The sequence below is a fragment of the Procambarus clarkii genome, chromosome 26, assembly GCF_040958095.1.
Source record: "Procambarus clarkii isolate CNS0578487 chromosome 26, FALCON_Pclarkii_2.0, whole genome shotgun sequence".
NCBI classification, from domain to species: domain Eukaryota; kingdom Metazoa; phylum Arthropoda; class Malacostraca; order Decapoda; family Cambaridae; genus Procambarus; species Procambarus clarkii.
The window spans coordinates 11,333,634-11,354,773 of NC_091175.1; the positions used below are offsets into that span (position 1 = coordinate 11,333,634).

At 35.7% G+C, this 21,140-nt stretch overlaps 1 protein-coding gene and 1 long non-coding RNA gene across 4 annotated transcripts; one reads left to right on the forward strand and one right to left on the reverse strand.

Moving 5' to 3' along the window:
- Nucleotides 1-762: 762 nt before the first annotated feature.
- On the forward strand, nt 763-17,714 carry LOC123756782 (F-box only protein 39). Its single transcript, XM_045740107.2, is given in 12 exon segments — nt 763-1,109; nt 1,886-2,043; nt 3,640-3,750; nt 6,332-6,504; nt 7,502-7,673; nt 11,166-11,288; nt 12,932-13,171; nt 14,408-14,506; nt 14,508-14,573; nt 15,325-15,402; nt 15,404-15,427; nt 16,479-17,714. Coding segments are annotated over 12 exon segments (1,551 nt in total). The 5' UTR covers nt 763-1,045; the 3' UTR covers nt 16,722-17,714.
- Nucleotides 1,130-20,247, reverse strand: LOC123756783 (uncharacterized). 3 transcript variants are annotated; one of them, XR_011229720.1, is made up of 6 exons: nt 19,796-20,247; nt 19,101-19,244; nt 14,752-14,952; nt 11,397-11,490; nt 10,024-10,763; nt 1,130-1,719 (listed from the first exon to the last, which is right to left on the reverse strand). It is a non-coding gene; the product is annotated as an uncharacterized lncRNA (long non-coding RNA). The 3 variants fall into 3 exon arrangements; XR_011229721.1 differs by having other exon boundaries at nt 1,131-1,719; nt 10,024-10,302; XR_006772674.2 differs by lacking the exon at nt 10,024-10,763 and having other exon boundaries at nt 1,132-1,719.
- Between the last annotated feature and the right edge of the window lie 893 nt (nt 20,248-21,140).

Sequence of the window (21,140 nt, forward strand, 5' to 3'; positions counted from 1 at the left end):
ACACTATATTTTGAGGGGTCACAGTCGTACAGTTGGGTTTGTTCTTGACTCACAATCGAGAATTCCGGATTCGAATAGTGGGAGGGGACAGAAATGGTTGGGCACATTTCCTATCAGTTCATGCCCCTGTCCACTCAACAGTAAAGAGGTACTGTACTCCAGGGGTTATTCAGCTTGTGGTGGGGGTTGCATCCTGGGGAGGGTCAGTAATTTGACCCTGGGAGGGACCTCAATATAGCTTAACATGTACTGTACTGTATGCATAAACTGACTGCCTGTTCCCCAACACAATGAATTATGAATTACTTATAAAAATGTATTGCAAGTACACTTAAAAACTGTATGTATTTATAGTGATTTATAACTGTAATTCTCATATATTAAACTAATGTTCATCAAAAAATATAATCTAAATACTTGTAAAGTGCTGTACTTTCTTTAGTACTGGTATTAATTTTAAATTAATAATAATAACAATGAATTTTCTTCATGTTTTTAAAATTAGCCTAAGATTAATTATGCATACCCACTATAGACTTACATATAATCACAGAATTTGCCTGAATTTACCCGAGGGACATTATCTCTCTAGTGGCTTTAACAAGGACATGAAGCCAATGACTGGTGTAACAATGGTTGTGTATTTTCTTTTAAGACTTGTACAACAGTTTGTGGTCTTTGAAATTCAGCAGTGCACTCTTCCATACACAGTACAGGTACTTGCTTAGTATATCAACTCTCTGATAGTCTCCTATGTAGCCTATGGTTTTATAAATTAAAATGCATAATAGTTATAATTTATGTTTAGTAATTTGTATATGTTTGGTAATAAATAACATATTGTGTTTTGCTGACATCACAAATAAGCCACAGCTGTAGATGCTTATAATGTACTTGAAGTGTAAATAACTATATTTTAATTTTTTCACCTAATAAATTTCAAGATCTCTTTAAGTGCATTTTGCTGTAGTATTTAGGTAGTTATAGTAGAGCTTATGCTTACTAACATCATTCATATTTTTTGTAGTTATTACCAATAGCAAGAATGACTACAGTAAAAATACCTGGCTCTGATGTTCTTCCTAAAATTGAGTTGTGGAATCCTACAGGTATGTATAGCATTGTTTTAATTTGAGTTGTGCATGTTTGAGGTGACAAAACCAAATACTGTACATTATTAACATTTCCAACTTATATTTGGCACATTATATATGACAAAAACATAAACAATAATAATTGTACAAAAATAAATGATTTAAAAATCCATTCCTACATACTTTATTTTGTTTGGCAATGTACATGTCTATTAATTTCTTTATGGCTTGTCTCTTTTCTCAGTTTTTTAGCGTGGTAACCTTCTTTTGTTTTCTTTTCTCTTGATAACCTTTCTGTTCTTTTCTAGAATGAAAATACGCAATCTGTTTATGCTTATTAAAAACATTCTTTTGAGTATATTACTTCATCCTTTCTATGATATAATTTCTTCAGTGCTTGCCCATTTTGGATAGATATTTACAGATTAAATTTTTCTCCTCATTCTGGATAACTTAAATATCTTGATATTATATATTTTGTTTCAGAATTATTTGTTTGGCCTTATTACTCCATCATGTGATAACTTGTTAGGGTTACTTATTTTGAGTGAGCATTCTTCAGCTCACTCAAATGATCTTCTGGATGATGATCTCCAATTTTCCTTAGTACAGTACCAGTATGACCCTGTGGAGATGCATGAAAAGTTATCAGTGCCATGAACGTCACATAATTTGCTCCCACCTTCACAACAGAACAACCATGGGAACTTACCTTGTGGAATAACCAAGCAAGTCTGCTGAGAAATGCACTTTCTTGCTGTGTATACTCAGTCTTTTTTTTTTTTTTTCAGAGTTGGGTTTGAAGGTTGCTCCTAGAAAGGTCAAGTTTCAAAAAGAAAATAAGGATGATCCAGATCATGTATATAGCAATTGGCACATTCTTCCAGACCTTCTCCTTGAAAACATTTTTCAGTACCTAACTCTTAGTCAACGTTACTCTGCTTCAATGGCAAGTGTTGTTTCTCACTTTAGAAACAAATATTATTTGGCAAATTGATATTTCATTCTTTAAATTATAAAACTTAACATAAAATTTAAAGTTTTGCAAAAAGGTTATAAAATGAGCATTGGTTACAAAAATCCACATTAGAGGATTATATTCTGTCTTAGGGCCCAACACCTTTAATCGGGTGTTTCTCCTATCTCCTATTACCTGAATTTACCTGAGGGGGCCACCATATCTCTAGTAGCCTTGGGGTAATGAATTTGGTAATTCATTACTTAAGTATAACAAATTAAGTGTAATTGCCTAAGTGTAGTTGCAGGATGAGAGCTACGCTCGTGGTGTACCGTCTTCCCAAGCACTCTGTCATATAACAGCCCATCCTCCTGTTTAGGTAGTACTGTACTTATAGTAATGATGAGGACTATCATACATATACAGTACAGTATTAACATAAAAGGCAATTAGAAAGTAGATATCGGTACTATTGAATTTGGACTATTGAAACTGGAAAAGTTTTTGTCCTGATGTTACAAAGAAAACAATCTAACCTAACCTTCCTAGGCCTAATACACACTATCTGAGGTCTAATATAGTGCATACCATATTTGTGCTATACTAGGAACATTTAATTTTGGTTTTAGCTTTATTTTTTTGGGGACTCAATAAAGTAAACTCAATAAAACAAAAAAAAATAAAAAATAAAATCAGTTGATTGACAGTTGAGAGGCTTTTTTCTCTAAAGAGCTAGAGTTCGACCCCCACAAGCACAACTAGGTGAGTACAACAAGGTGAGTACTTGTTAGAACCATCTACCACTCTGTGAAAGTGAATTTTCCTATATTATTTTGGCAGCTTTGTTTAGTTAGCTTAAATCTGTGACCTCCTGTTTTTGAAGTACAGCACCAGGTCGCAGGAATTCTTCCCTATCAATTCTGTTGATTCCTGCTGCTATTTTGTAGGTAGTGATCATATTGCCTCTTTTTTTTCTTTTAATTTCCTCATAGCTCTTGTCTTTCAGTTTCAGGAGCCATTTAGTTGCATGTCTGCACTTTTTCAAGTTTGTTGATGTGCTTCTTAAGATATGGGCACTATACAACTGCTGCATATTCCATATTGCAGCTTTGGTCTCACAAAGGTTGTGAACAATTTCTTTAGTATTTCACCATCCATGTATTTAAAAGCAATTCTGAAATTGATTAGTGTAGGCTTCTCCCACGATATTCTTAATGTGGTCTTCAGGTGATAGTTTTCTATCAAGAACCACCCTTAATCTCTCTATCAGAATTTTGTAAAGCCTTTTCACATAATTTGTAGGTTGTGTGGTTTATTTTCTCCAATTCCACATTCTATAACATGGCATTTATTCACATTAAATTCCATTTCCCAAGTAATGCTCACCTGTGTATCTAGTGTATTTAAAGGTTAGTATTATATAGGAAAATAGTCTTTGTATATTTTTTATTAATCTAGTATGTCTGGGGATAATATGTAATACTGTAGATATATTTTTCAATGATATTGGTTATGTTGATTATAATTCACAAAAAAAGTATGAAGAAGTTTTAATGGATTTTTATTATTTAGGTATTGTGTTTTCAGGTCTGCAGAAACTGGTATGAAGCCTTTTATTTTCCTAGAGTATGGTACACATTTGAGCTTCATGATACACTTCTTACGAAACGAAAATTCAATTACTGTGCAGGTTGGCAGGTTAGTGTCCTATTTTCTCTTATTTAAATTTTTGGTATTGTTGAACATTCATAATGCATATTTAAATACGTACCACTAAACCTCTTTGACATGTTCATTTATAAAATCATTACACAGAGAAAATAATGACTTCCTGTCATTAGTATTTTTTCCTTCAACCTCATTTCTTAACTCTTACATTTGAATGTTCCCTAATAATCCACTGTTATAGACAGGATTCATGAACAATCCCAGTGGGCACCATTGGTTGAAAGCTACCAATGTTACAGAGGTAAATGTAAAGTCCATAACATTGGTCGCTTTCAACCAATGGTGCTCACTGAGATCAAGTACGATTATGTTCAGGTACAAGAACCAGAGGAATATTTTTCAATGTTCCTACAGGGCCTTATAAGATGCTAGGGAGGCAGCTATCTTCTAATCTGACTTTCCTGAGAATCTACATCAACCAACAGTAGGCGAGGTCCTAACCCTACCAACCCACCTCCAAGCAGAGCAGAACCCAGAGAAAACAACAAAATATTGATAGATCGACACGAGAAAGCTACCACAGACAGAACTTGGGACTCCAGAAAGAGGAGAGTCGAGAAAGGGGAGGCAGACAAAAAGAAAGGGATCAAGCTGAATCTAATCTAACAAATGGGCCATCAAAGCCTGTTGACATGCAAGGTGGGTTGAATAAAATGCTACCATTGCTTCCCAATGGAAAGGGACAAGCATCTTGGGTAAGGCTACCAAGGCAGGAATTGCAGGTCTCAAGGCTTCCACACTCGGGTTGGTACCAAGCCACATCCTCATGGAGCTGCCCAGAGCCCCTCCATGAGGACCCAAACACACAAGACTACCACTAAATGCACACGCACCTTATGGTCATTCACAATAAGAACCCTGGACAGTACAGACAGCTGTACATGGAGCTGCCACTTTCCCACATTCCTGGGGAGCACCGGAGCAAACAGATAGTCCCCAAGCAGAGAATAAGAAGTGCTGTGCCCAAGACAGAACACATCTCACTAATCATGAATGTGGGTCAGACAGAACCATTGTCAAGCCCCCAAGGAAAAGAGGGGATGTTAGCCAGTCAGGATGAATCTGGAACCTCAGACCCCAGCCAATAAGCCAAAATAGACCTGTAGTCAAAAAGAGGCCAGATCCCTCAACAAAGAGAAGTCCAAATTTCACAGGAGGTACCAAAGCAAATCTGTGCCAGCCACTAAATGGGAAATGCGAGAAGACAGAAACCTCCAGAAATAACAATCTTGAGGCACTGAATAGGATCTGGAACCAAACCCAAGGGGAAGCAGCTGAGCAATCATCTTCATACATAGGAGGATATGAAACGTTATTTTCTCTTGAAGCAAAAGACCCTCCAGAGAGAGAACCAAAGTCCAAGAAAAGTTGAAGGGCATCCATGGACACCCTTCAAGCTCACCCTCATCCCCAAAAGCCTGATATGAAGACTCTGGGACAGAGTTCAAGTGTCTCCGCTGTTGATGTGAATGAGCTTATACTCCAAGAAAGTTGAGCTACACCTTAAGCTAAACCCTGCCCCAACTGTGAAATCCTTGGATGCTATGGAGCTGGAACCAGGGGGAGGGGAAAATACCAGTAACAGGGCAAATCACACCCACAGGGAAAGGAAAAGATGGTGCAGACTTATTCCAAGTTGTGGTCACTAACACCTCCAAAGCCATGTAGGGACCTGGCTTTGGAGATGTCACCCAACCACTACAGCATCTGACTCACCCAAAACAGGTTAAGTTTGGACCTACAACATCAAAGGAAAGGTGGGTGGGAGAGGGAAGGGGAAAGCTGGGCTGAAGACCTCCCCATTGAAGCACCCAAGAACCAGCCAATATGCCCAAGCATCAGGAGTCTTGTATCCAGACTTTGTTGCCTCTGTTGAGAGGGCCAGATTCTGGTCCTTGGTACCCAGTAGACACTCATGATTCATAAGGGCCAGGTGGAGTGCTTTAAGCTTGAAGTTAACCTGGTGACTTGTTCAGGGACCCATGGAGAAGGCCCCTTCCCAAAAATAATGTCCAGCCAGGATGGTTATGAATCCTGTCAATGATACAACAGATTAGGTGGCAAATGAATGGCTTAGCTCAGAAAGATGCCTTTCATAGTGACTCAAACTTTTTTTAAGTCTATCCTTGTTTTCTGTTTTATTCTCTTGTTTTTTATTTGTTGTTACAAATTCATATTAAAAAGATGCTAGTTTAACTAGCCTGGATCACGTCCATGTATAGAAATCTTGCTTCTCGTTGTATATGGCCTCACTTCATGATAGCTAAATAAGTCTAGGAATACTTTAGATAAATTTTTCATTAGTTAATAGCAAGCATTTTAACTCTTACATTTCTAGATTTATACTTTGTATTGTTATAGGAAATAGAATTGACAAATATAACCTCAATAAAATTTTAAAATTTAAATTGTATTTGAATGGAAATAAGAAATAATTTAATATGGAGATTGTCAGGTTTGTGTATCACGATCCTAACACTACAACAAATATTAAAAAAATAAAATAAAATATCTTTAAAACAGTACTGTATATCCATTTTTTTATTTGCAGAAATTACTGGATCATATCCGTGTCACCATCTTCCTTACCAAGAAAGGAATGCATATCCGAACATTAATATTCCCACCCATGAGTAATTTATTCAACTTGTATGAATTTCTAAATGTTTCACTGTATATGCATAACAACTGCCCGGGCACTCTAGATAATGTGCACACTTTAAGGTATGGTGTAATATAAACAAGGTGTTAAAAGTGTTATAATTACAGTACTGGATTAAATCTTATATTGTTTGAGTGTCGTGAATATAGTTCTTGATTGATTAAATATCTTCAAATTCTAATAAAGAAACTTCTGCTTCATACAGAACAGTAATTCCTAGGAATTTGTGATTTTAATTATTAAAAGCACTTGGGTTCTACAATATATAATTTCTGTGTATATCCAGCACATATTGTGTACATTAGGAGTGTTGATAAGTAATTATCTCCAAGGAGAGAGATGCAGCCTAGCTGAAATATGTCATTCACTTTGCAATGTTATTTATTAATATAGTATCTATACCTCTTTTGTATATAGTACACATACAGTACTACACCTACACCTCTCTTGTATACAGTACACTACACCTACACCTCTTCTGTATACAGTACACTACACCTACACCTCTTCTGTATACAGTACACTACACCTACACCTCTTCTGTATACAGTACACTACACCTACACCTCTTCTGTATACAGTACACTACACCTACACCTCTTCTGTATACAGTACACTACACCTACACCTCTTCTGTATACAGTACACTACACCTACACCTCTTCTGTATACAGTCCAATATTCTAATTGTTTAATTGTAACATTCACATTTATGTATCTGCTTTAAATGTCAGTATTCCTCTTATGCTTTCCCTACAGCCAGTAATGCTCTTTTAATGCTCTGCTCTTTTAAAATGGACTGCTGACAGCTGCAAAATGTTAACCAGCAATTAGTTTAATCATGTGATTCAGTTTATATTTTAAAATGTATTCACTTCTCTTTCAGCTAAAATGAAAATTGATGCCATTGTTTTATTGCAATATTTAATTTTGACAAAAGTTATCATGTACTTTGGCATCTTTCAAAGCCAAATACTTAGAAACACTATTTAATTTTAATATTATATAAGTTAGTGTGCAACACTTTGTAGAATGGTATTCATTCCATCCAATTTTTAGGTTCCGATTTGCTTGCCAGCAGACAGAACGCTCGGAAGAAGTTGTATATGGCACTGGTGGCCAAATTTTGGCCATGTTTAAAAAAGTCATGGGAGTACTCCCTCTACTTAGAACACTGGAACTGAGAGATTTACTTTTAGATGGGCATGAAGGACTTGAGTTGCTTGACGAGGTAAGGTATTTGCTTTAATCTGTTATTCAGGAAAATTATTTACATTACAGTATGAAAATAGTTAATGAAGGGAAATTGTGAGGTGAATAAAAGTGGCAAACAAAATCAGCAGGTAGAATGGTTAATGACTACTGAGAAGCTGTGTGAAGTGAGTGAGAAGGAAGGGCTGCGATTGACACGAACTTGGAAAGCAGATATGGAAGCCCAGGTATACCATTATGTGACTGATATAAGGAGCAGTTAGTGTCAGAGTTAATGTCAGATGTTGAGTAGTAAACTAAGAGCAAGATGCCCATATGCTTGGTCCACTAGCCATGTACCAGTACAATACAATTAAAAACAATAACCAAGTAATGACCTTGTTTCTACCTTAAACCTGTCATTAGCCACAGCACCATGAAACACCACATTGATGATGAGGATAAACACTGAATGCAGGTAATTGCCGAACAAAAAACAAGAGGAGTTATGCTACTGTCTTGCCTACAGTGTAGATCGGTCTGTGAGTACCACATGTGTGCTGTTTGCTGATCTAAACTTCAGTCTCTGCTAATGGAAGCTGTGTGCTGATTGATGTCTGTGCAGAACAGTGCTCTATGTTGTACAAGTCTTCATGCTGAGCATGCTGTGAACTATTTGCTGTATTGACAGTGCTGAAAACTCATCAAATAACATTGATGACAACTGCTAAATGCCGTGCTGCTGTGATTTTTAACCCTTAAAGTGAGGTTATCATCGTATCTTAATCCTGGGGCAATGTATTCATCATTATTATACTGTACTGTACATTGATTTTAGATATTATGATGTAGATTTTATATCCATAATGTTAATACGGATATAATACATTAATATGGATGTAATGTAGTTTACCTAGGCCAGTGAAAAAATCCTGTCATCATTTCATGATTGTTTACTATACAAATGTGGTTAGCATCATAAATGTTACTTTGGCAATGCAGTAAGGGTATTGAATTTAATTATGATTTTAAGATTTATATATTGATTATGTTCTTATGATTTTCACAACTCTATGATTGTGATGAAGTATGCAGTACTAGGTCATCTGATCATCATTTTGAACTATTATCAAGCATTACATACACTAGGGACCTGCCACCATCTATAGGTGCTGCATTGGTACTTTACAACTTAGTTTGAATCCACTTTGTCACCAACATGGTGCCAATTAGGCCCTATGGTTTCACTAAGGACCCATCATGCCTCGGTAACCATTAAGTCACTATAGTAAAAGCACACGCTCCACCTCCAAGGGTTATACCACTAAGAAAAAACAGAAGTAAATGAGCTCATGCAAAATAAATATATTGGTCATAGAAATTAGTAAGGATATCTAGACCACATCTTGTTGGGCTGGTGTTGGACCACATCTTCAAGGCTTGTTGAGCTTGAAGCTATTGCCTTTTAAGGCAATAGCTTCAAGCTCAACAAGCCTCAATGTAGGACTGAAAACAGATGTTTTTTCATCCATGGGGTTATAAACCCATGGAACTGCCTACTCACTGAAGCCTTAAATGCCAAGATAATACTTCAGTTTAAAATCCAGTTGGAAAAAATACTCAGGTACAATGAGAGATCTTTAAAAATTTAAGAGCTTCATGTCCCCTTCAAGGCCACTAGAGAAATAGGCCTATACTTCATGTAAATATATTCAGCTATTCAGGCAAAGAACTTCCAGTAGATGCAGTATGCATCTATGGAATAAATGGTTAAATATTAGAATGGATAAAACAATGGTTAAGATAAAGAAAGCAAAGTGTCATTCTCAATGGAAACTAATCTGACTGGAAAAATGTGGGGAGTGAAGTATTGCAAAGTTCCATCTTGGGGCCAACCATATTTGTCATATATATCACTGACATAGATGAGAATATAGTATTTCAAATCACATCATAAAATTTGTGGATGATGCTAAGACTTACTGTAAATTTGAAGTGAAAATGGTACTTTTACCTAATGCCTCCATTCACCTAGCAACAAAAATGTACCTGAGACAACTGTTATGGGTTGCATCCTAGGAAATGTCCATAGTTGGCCTATGGGGACCTCAATAAGCCTAAGTACACACTTCCTGTTTCTGTCAATAAAAGTTTAATTATAAATTATGTTGGTGATAGCAGCAAAATAAACTTAAGAGGACAAATTTGTTAATGTTTCACAACAATACTGAAAGGAGAATTTGTTCACTAGTTCCCATCATTTCATTATAACTTTTTACCACTTGTATTAATTATTTAATATATTCTTTATATCATATGTTAGTGTGTTTAACATGTTAGGGGATATAGTAATACATAACAGCTGTAGCCTTGGGGCTAAGGCTTCTTACCTTGAGGTTATCTTGAGATGATTTCAGGAGTTAGCGATCTTGTGGCTCTGTCCTCGACCAGGCCTTCTTTTTTGTTACACACATCCCCAGGAAGCAGCCGTAGCAGCTGTCTAACTCCCAGATACCTATTTACTGCTAGGTGAACAGAGCATCTGGGTCAAAGAAACTCTGCCCATTTGTTTCCACCTCCGCCGGGTATCAAACCCAGAACCTTAGGACTACAAATCCCGATTGCTGTCCACTCACCCACCAGGCCCCAGGCTGGGGGATTATGTTGACCTATACAATGTACAGAGAACATTTGTTACTCATTTTCATTCAGCCCTAAAACTGGATAAAGGCACTAATCAAGGCAAACCTATAATATTAACATTTACTTAAGTGTGAGCTTTATTAAGTTTGATTTGATACAGGCTGCACTTAAGCGATATGTTGTTTAGTAGACTCCAAATCTTCAAACTAATATAATTCATTTTAATAGCAAGAAGAGTGATAGAGTGAACAAATTAAAAGATGATGTACAATTAGTATGATGAGAGAACTATGAAAATATCAGTTTTCCATTTTTTTTATCCAATCTGATATAAGGTGAATTACAAACAGAACCTGAACTTTCTTCAAGAGCAAACTTTGCACGGTTCCTTCAGAATATTCCTGATCAGCTTGACTTGTGATGCCAACATCAGATTAAAGGCTGTGAATATCATCATCTTCGTTGTTCAGGCCAAGAACTCGGAGGCCTGGTGAGTGAGTGGGTTGATGAGTTATGAAACCCTCAGTCCCATCACAAGATAGTCACAAGGTATAAAGAGTTGAATGGTAAAGAAATTTAAGATAGTGATGGTGTAGTATGTCACAAGAAAACAATACTTGTAACATTTTTGTCAGAGAATGGGGTGTCTAAGATAAGGGAAGAAGGGGAAACTTATGACGAGTTCGATAGAGTGAAAGAATGTGTGAATGAAATGAGTCATAGTTTTGAGAAGTACAGTATATTGGATTCTGCAAGACATGCAAAATATGTAGTTTCTGTTAAATTATAAATAAATATGAGTTATAATGCTTTAATATTTATACATATATATATATTGTTGCTATAATGCTTTGAAGTTTATATTTAATTTGATTATTGTTTCTTTCAGGTCTGTGTCACATGCTGTGAAACTCTAAGAACTCTGATCTTAATTAATATCACAAAACTTGGACACACACTTCTTCATCCTGGAGCATTTGTTAACCTCAAGACATTATTCATTTCTCCACAGGTATTATCATCTTAATGGCCTTCAGTGACCTTAGTAATATAGGTACTGTACTGTATGTAAAGGTAATATCCCACTTGTACTCAAGGATATTTAATGCAAACCACTTACTTGTGTGCGATGGGAAATGTATGGTTCACTTTGCCACTCCATATATATACAACAGTTATGCATAACCAGAACAGTACAAACCCAAGCAACCCACCTGAAAATGATGCACATAATTAGTGGCTTAATAAAATATACAAATACTGTGCCTACTAAGTAACCATTGTTATCTGATCCTTTGTATATCTTATACAATACTGTAAAATATTATTATTATTATTATTATTAGTTAAACAAATCCACAAGGGCCTTGATGAGGGTTCTAACCTATGCACTGGATGTTCCCAGATGTGCTCTAGTTAACTGTACCACGACAATACAATACAGTTGACTAGAGTGCGTCTGGGAACATCCAGCGCATAGGTTCGAAACCTTATCAAGGCCCTTGTGGATTTATTCATTTGATATATCACATTATTGTGATTTCTGTGTGTACTATTATTATTAGTATGATTATACTGTATTTTATAATTGACATTTGTGGTAAAAAAGCTTTTATAGTAAGATTTTTTTGACAATACAGCACTAGTAAATAGAGAAAAACCTTGGTACAACAGAAACCTTAAAAGTTTAGAATGGGTTCGGTCCTATGTAGTCCATTCTATTGAGGTTACACTACAATGTTCCAAATATGTCAAATATAACTGTTCATTATTTACTTAATAAATCTTCATCCTATTTAAAGACTAAGAATAGTAACTCGTGTATTGGCTTTGCAGAGACTTGGATGTTTGATCTCACCTGTGTCGATCTCTATGGGATAGTCAGGCTGGTGTACAGCTTGATTGTAATTATTTATTTACCCAAGTGTGAGATAATATCATTTGTGTTGAGCTAGATAATGTATGTCTTTTTGAGATAATGCATCTCCTTTTGTGATGAACATGATGTGACAGTTTATTGTATGGAAATCTATTACTGTAATTAATGCACTGTATTATTGCTCAAGTCCCAGTCTTAGGTCTTTGTAGTAGTCAAGTTCATTCTCAACTCAAAATTGAGAATTCCGCGTTCAAGTCCTAGGCGGGACAGAAATGGTTGGTTGTATTTCCTATCACCTAATGCCCCTGTCCACTTAGCAGTAAATAGGTATCCAGGAGTTTGTCAGCTTGTTGTGGGGTTGCATTCTGGGAAGGGTCAGTAAGTCAACCAGAGGGGACACCTTGATATAAGCCTAACATGTACAATGTGTATAAACTGGCTGCCTATCCCGCCAACATAATGAATTATTATTACTGTACTATTATGAAGTAAGTCTAACCATGATATATATATATATATATATATATATATATATATACACACTGTATATGCCTCGGTATTTTTACTGAATAAAAGTGAGTAATTATAAACAAAAAAGGCACCAAGCCAGGGGAGACTATGTAGCACCATCAAAGTCGCAGGATAATCAAAAGGTGCTAAATATCACTAAGGATACCAATGTGAGGACAAATTTTACCGAATAAAAGCAACATTTTTATATGTGGATTATAGGAACAGTGTTTGTCATATTCATATATGTAAAATTATCTTTTCAGAATATTGGTGAAGATCTTCTTGAATTACTGGCTTATTCAAAAGTAAGAAATATGTACATAGTGCAAAACAAATATACAGACTATGGACGATCCCTCAGTTACAAAGCATGGAAACTGTGCAGAGCAGCTAATCCCAGGCTTCGAGTTCATCTTTGCAATGAAGGAAGTTCAAAGGATGAAATCATCTGGCAACAGCATGCTCCAGTCAAAAGCATCGTTTATGATAATCCTTATGCTAGAGTGAGTCTTCTTATAATTATTTTTCAATTTGTCCTCATTACATAATGTATTATATTGATTTTATATGGCATACATTTCTGAATACCTATTGAATAATGTAAGTGTCTTTTGTATAATTAATATTTAAAGTTAATTAGTTTAGTTCACTTATTATGCACCCCATACCCATCCAGTGGGCAGTAGTGGAAAGGGTAACAGAGGCACATAATTGGCTCAGGGACTGAACCCCAAAATTCCTTTAGTTAAGTAAGTAAGAATCTCCATGAGCTACATAATTACAAAATTTAATATACCATACTGTATACAGTATGCAACTTACATATATGTGAAGAGGTAGTGTCATAATTGAAATGTTTATCCTGCACACTGCCCCTCATCCAGTGGAAAACGGTGGAAAGGTTACAATCACCCATATTTACTATCTACAGTTAGCAAACTGGGGATATTTGGCAGAAATTTCTGGTAGTAGATCATTTTGAATTAAATACTGTATTTACAAACCATTAAAAGAAAATTAATTTTGTAATATATAATAATATAAATACTGTATGAATTGAAAGAATAAATTTTTTTACTGGCATAATAAAATAGAATATAAAAAGCTGCTTATAAAGTCTGTACAGAATTTTTTTTGGCAGGAATGAGAATCAATGGACCGAGACTCAGTGCATGTCCAATGTGACACGCATGTTTGTGTGCACACACGATAAATACATAGGACTTAACAAGGCTCTCCACTGGAGTGGAGAGCCTTGCCCTGGGGTGTGTGTGAGTCATAGATTCCTGTACAAGACTACAGTTGGGGGCATTTTGTTTGTTTACACAGGGAGCTATATGTGCATAGATATAAGTTATGGAAACAAAGGTGCCAACAAAATATTAGACAGTTATATTTTGCAAACAGAGTGGTAGATGGTTGAAATAAGTGAGAAGGCAGTGTATGCCAAAATCCTCAGTAGTTTCAAAGCATCATATGACAAAGAGTTCAGTACTGGGAAGACAGGACACCATGAGCATAGCTCTCATTCTTTAACTACACTTAGGCATTACTTATTTATAAAGCCCTTAGCTGATGCCCTTTTGCAGCCATGTTAATCCTATAGGTTGAATTTGTAATTGTAAAAGTATTTTACCATTACAGTATAGTTTTTTATTGCTTTATATTGGTCTTTAAAAACTGGGCTACAACAAGTTGTTTTAAGTGTAATACTGTTATATTTTCCTTGTGGTTTTCAGGTTACCACTCCAGTAATACCTACAATCATTGATTTGTATAAGCAAGATCTCGAAGTGTATGCACACAAGCAGCTACCCAGATTCCACATGCCAAGATCATTTCAATGACAGAATTGACTCATCTTTAGTTTTACTGATCAGACAGTGTCCATATATTCACACACTGGCAAGTTCACTTTTCTTTTTTGTTTATCTTATAATATGAACATGGTTTATGCTTAAGTGTATTTTAGCTGTAGTTAGTATAAAAAAAATAGATTTTGCTTTAATGTTTTATGAACAGGTTTAATGTACACAAACCTAACAAAATGTCATGATGGTACTAAAATATTGAAAACTATTACTTGAGAATGGTCCAGGATGGATCGAAACGTCGTCATCCCTTCACTTTCTAATCCTGAAGCTCTCTTTGCCTTGTAGAGAGTCAGATGTTGATAGGTTCTCCTTACCTACTGACTCCTGTTAGGTAAGGCTGGGGCTTAGTGGCTTGGTGCATCTAAGGTTGGCTTAACTTGGTAGTCTACTTAGGGCCCCAGTTGTTTAATCTGAAAAAAGCATGTCATTGCATCAATACTTGATTTTTTTTAATATTTATTCATAATTTACATTGCTGTACTATACTGTACTCTGATTTTGATTGTCAAAACACACACAAATCTATCAAATGACAGGTTGTGCATGCATGGTTTAAAATTTTTACCCTATAAATTATAATTTTTATTAAATTTTATTATTGTTAATTTTAAATAATGTATGATATATTAAATTCATTCCTTTATTTAGGTGCCTGTAGTGACATGTTTATATATGTGCTGTACACATTTCCTTTCATATTTAATTGAAGGTTAAATTTAATTTTAAATTAATTGTAGCTTCAGCAGTAGAATGTTATTTCTTTGTGTTTAAATTTCATATAGGTCATACGAGAAAAGATTTCCACAGCAACAGTCCTTTTGGTGGCATATACTGCAAAAAATCTGCATTACTACTATATTACGCAGAAATGCAATAATTCTCAAGGTTAGTAAAAAGAATGGTCTTAATGGTGATATGGCACAAAAGTTTTGGGTAAGGTGACAGAACACGAATCAATGGGTATAAATTTTTATGGGTATTTTATACCCATTGATTCATGTTCTGTCACCTCAACCAGAACCTTTGTGCTATATCACCTCACCCAGAACCTTTGTACTATATCACCTCACCCAAAACGAGTATTAGTATGATGTATGTCATGTGTAAACTAGTCTTTGAAAATGTAAGAAGCCTTACGAAACGCGTTCAGGCGTCAGACCAAAAATAAAGATGTAAAGAATGAATTTTGGAGAGTTAATTTTTCAATTACCCTCGACAGTGAAGAAAAACGTGAGAAATATTGAGAAGATTCGTGTTAGAATTATTAATCTTACCCTTTCGGTCATATTCAACAACATATGTTTACACGAAAGACTGCTACCAAAATATACTAATATATATTTTTCCTTACCTAAACTCATTTCTACCTACTTCTCACTTCTAATTTCTTTAGGATTGCTATTCCTTTAATGTGGCATAATGACTAGGTGGTCATGATGTAATGTACTAAAGTTTGGTAAAATTCTGTGTAAACAGCACAAAATTCCACAAGTACTGTTGGACTATGGATGGAGCGAAATCCGTAGTTCTCTCTGGACCCTAGTGAAAGCTTGAATGTACTCTATGTAGTAATAATGCTCACAGTTTAAATTTTGTCATTAATTAAAATCACAATGCAGTACATAAAAATCAACCGCATAAAACACATTTTATAAGTCTGCTATACTGTATTAACAATGTACAATACATTACTATAGTTTGCTTACAGAACTGCAGTTCATATTTGTAACAACTTTTAACAGTTGAAAAGTTTTCTACAATTATCTTTTTTAATGAACAAGTTTAAATTAAATCAGTGTTATATTTAACAATATATGTTCTTGTTTTCCTTAAATGCTTTGAGTTGTTTGTCAGCTGTTAAAGTTTTAAGCTGGATTTTAAATGTAGACTTTTGGCAATACTGTAGGTATTTAATACAATTTCTATATAATTGTAGGCAGATTGGCCCTGTAATCCAGACTGGACTCCAGAATTCTGCACATGGCTCTGTAAGAATGCAAGATCCTACGAAACCATGGAGCATGAGGTGTCTCAAATATTGGGGTACCGGTGGCAAGCTCTCACCGACAAGCAGTTTAAAATGATTAAAATTGACCTTTGGGAAACCTCATTTTATGTATTCCTAGGACCAGCCTTAGTTTTTAAAATGTTTTATCTCAAGTTGCTAGCAGTGTATTAAAGCATTAATCTGTTTTCTGTTAAATTATTTTCACGTGGGAAATATACATACTGTATATATATTTTGATATCTATAGATCTAAATTTTATTTAGATCTACAGATCTACATTATTATAGATTTATTATAGCCCTGCTCTAATTTTATTGTTACAGATACTTTGATTAAAAAATGTTTAATGAAGTTTCTATAAGTAAACAAATTATTATTTATTTATGCATTTGTTGGTATGTATCTGTACATTTATTGTTAATACATAAATAATTTATAATTCAATGATGGTTTTCTCAACCCAGAAAACTCATCCAATCCTTATAGGAGTGGCTACTATAACAAGTGGCACTATTAAAGTAATAATTTTCTACTCATTGGGTTAATTCACAGCCCCAACCCCCATTAGAATAGGGTCTCAGCAATTCAATAGTCATTGTATTGTAATCTCTATTATCATTACAGTACTTGTTTGTCAAGAAGTGAGTGGACTAATTAACAGGTATACACAAAACTTCCCAAATGCCAATTATAAAACTTACACAATTTATTATTAAACTCACTTGTGATGCTAACATTACTTAATTTGTTACTTCCCAAGTCCAGTACACAGGAGAGACAGGAATGCAATAGGCATGGATAACTGATCAAATTAGTTAATTAATAGCAAACAAATAATATACTGTACAAGACTATATGTCTTCAAATAACATTGATGACATGCACACATTCCTACAAACTTTCTTAAAGTAATAATAATGTCTACAGGTGCATACTTATAAGTGCTTACCTATCAGTGACTTCAGGGAAGCGAGGTCTTGCTCTTATGCCCCACCTACTAGCCTTGTTGTACCTATTGCATTATGGTTTAACTATCCTGGTGATTACATATGATAACAAAGAACAATACATATAGTACTTAACAGAGAAATAGCCATACATCCTGCCCTTCCAAAGTAACTGATGCAACTGAAGTAATCACCCCCATGTGGCTACTCCTGTGGCTAGGCATTGACGTCTCTGATCACATGCACACCACCAAATGATGTACTCGCAATTGCTCTTTTTTGTCAGTTTATCAACCTACATATATACTACAATACCTTATATTCTACCTAGCTATTAACTTCATCCCTTCAGGTAGAGAAAATAAATTACAATGGAATACTAGATAAAAGTTTGGCAGTCACATTTGTTCAAGGTTCGTTCACTTGTCAAAAAAATTTCTACTTTTAGTACAGTATATCTAACTGACCTTACTACCCATGTATCTAGATATACATGGTATATTAATACATATGTATGTATCCAACACTAATAAATACTACTTTATTACTTGCATATTTTATTTAAATTAACTACATCAGTTATTCAGCCTCTCAAACTCGTATGCTAATGCAATCCCAAACCTAACCAATTTAAACATGGTTAATGGAGGTCAAAACGACTACATACAATATTTTCCCAGTTACATAAAATGCTTTTAAATGTCTAACTTCTCATTAAAGTACACTTGAAATACTGAACAAGGATACAGTATATCTTTGTAAAATTAATAAGGGCAGCTCTTGGCATGCACATGCAAGGGAAAAGGTTGAAAGAAAAAAAGTCTAAATGGTAGATTTTTTATTGAAATAACTAGCTACAGAGTAAAAGTATATATAGTACACAGTAAGCAAATAGAATGTAAAGCCTCGGTACACTAGACCCAAGGTAAACAATTACCAAGGCTAGAAATTTAAATTAAATAAATACTGTAGTTTATGCAGGTAAAAGTATATACAGTACATACAAAATGAGTTACAAATAGAATGTTGGATTTCTAGATAGAGCTAGTATATACTATGCCTAAAGCCACTAATACGCACAACGTTTCGGGCAATTAACATTTCAAGATAGCCTAAACAAGGGCAAGCAAGAATTAAATAATCCTAAAATGAAGAAATTTAAAATTAGGGATTCATGGATTTTAATGAAACATTTCCATGACAATAATTATTAGGCAACAAATTAATCAAAGAATAAAGTAAATCAAACAAGGCAGCCATAATTCTAAATCAAAATCTGGGGAACAAGTTAGTCACTGTAACAAGGTGACATGTGCTAAGGTAATTTTAAACCAAGTTAATTGTAAATGGCAAGGTAAACAAAGCAGGGAGTAATGTCAAAAACAAACAACAAGGTAGAAATGCATGACACACAGTAATCAAAATAGCGTGATGCATCAAATGAACAATTCCCCTTGTGGATTTGTTCATTTGATGTCAAATGTTTAATCGTCAAATGATGCATTCATTTGATGCATCACGCCATTGTGATTTCTGTGTGCAATTAAGTAAGGGCGAATAGGTAGAATAGCTTATTGGCAGAGCTTGGGTGCATGTAAAAACCTGGTTTGTCTCGGAGATACTGCAGGATCTGTGGTAGGTCAAGTTGATTTCCCGGTTGCAATTCTTTTACCATGTCGTAACTCAAGTCAATTAAGGCGCGTCTGGGATCCTCACGGACGTAGGTTCGAACCCTCATCACGGCCCCTGTGGATTTGTTCAGAAATGCATGGATTAACAAAGACTTGAGAACAAGTTCTGAAAGGTAACAAATGTTTAGGTAGGAAGTGGGTGCAAACAATGTGGGTAAAACTTATAGGCAAAATTTAACCATTGATAGCTAGAGTGGGAATAACTCGGAAAAAACTACTACTGTACCTCTATACAGGATACATAGTGGGATGCAAAATTCCACTAACAAGGTGGGGGGGATGAAGGGTTGCCTACAGAAAGTGAAAGATGATAAAGTTAAAACATTATCCACTCAATTTAATGACCAGCAAAGGGCTATCTTCTTCCTAAATCAGAATGGTTAGTAAATCCAAAGTTGTTAAAAGTCGGTAATATTTACCTCTTGCAAACAGATAAACAGACCGTCCCAAACACAACTGCAGAGAAAGAGTTACATTCCCATATTCATTCCAGTGAAATGCAGGAACATTGCTACACCCACTTCACAAAAACATTGTGGAAAGCATTGGCAAAGCAAGCTCAGTAAATTCAACAGCAACCACAATCTACCATTACTGAATGTTTACCGTAAATGAGGATGTAAATATTGGTCTCAAACCAGCTGTTAAATCCAGCAGTACACTTATATCATAGATCCTTAAATTGGGTTAATATTCCAAGCCTTCCCCACCGACTGCAGAGCAGACGAAGAACGAAAAAGCATGCTGGAGGACGTGTCAGCTGTGGTTGTAGTTAGAGGCAGCCCCTACACCCTGACGGTCCAGCGAGCTAGGGAAAAGCTTCCCCTAAGCCCGGAGGCTGAACTATTTACTGTACACCGCCAGACGGTGGAAAAAGCTGCTGCATCCTACGGCAGATAAACACACCGCACGGCGAGCGCTCGGTGAGACACAGGCGTCCCCCAGGATGGCCAGTTTGTGTTTAGTTCATTTATTATGCACCCCATACCCATCTTGTGGGCGGTAGTGGAAAGGGTTATAGAGGCACATAATGGGCTCAGGGACTGATCCCCACAATTCATTTACCTAAGCAAGTTACAATCTTGATGAGCTAGTTACAAAATTCAGTATAAGTCGTCACATCATCAATGGGTTCGAGATCGTCCACAAGTACAGTTTCTAAATTAAGCAATTGGCATATGTGGAGAGCTAGTGTCACAGTTGATATGTTTGTGGGTGGCCAGTATCCTACTCCACACAGACGATCACCTGGAAGAGTCTGTCGACACCTGTGACCCCAGACAACAAGGCGTCAGGCGTCCAGTGGGAAGCCGAATTACGCAACTCGTCGTCAAGTTTGAACCAGGAGTCACGTGTCAACAGGTGGGGAGCAGATGCAGTGGGTAGAGTCGACGCTAAATTAACGAATTTATTTATTTATTTACAAGAAGGTTATGAGAGTATATAGCATTGGTGTACATTCTTGCATCACCACAAATACATTCCACATGAGTTGAAATACAAATTTTAACTCATGTTGAATTATGAGTTATATTGAACACTGCCATATGTGTTTGGGCCACATATGCGGCCCCTTTGCTAAGCCCCTGTTTCCAAATTTCAGATGCTCTACTCGCCCTCCGCGAAAAGAGTACTTCCCTGAAGTACTCTTCAGGGTACTTCAGAACTTCCCTGAAGTACCAGTTATACTAAATTAAAATGTATGTACAAGTGTCGGTAGCCTGAAACTGTCAACTTCTGCCAATTGCCCGGGGAATAGCGTCAGTCACAAAATTTACTGAAGTACAAACGTAATTCGATTTTGCATTTGCTCAAATAATTTATATTAATTTTGTTTAGTATGTTTCTGGTTGTCGTTGCATTGATATACTCAAAAATTAAATTAAAGGGATTAATGTTGAGCAGATGCCGTTGGGTGCTCGCTTGGCAGCTGTGTTTGCCAATTCTGAAA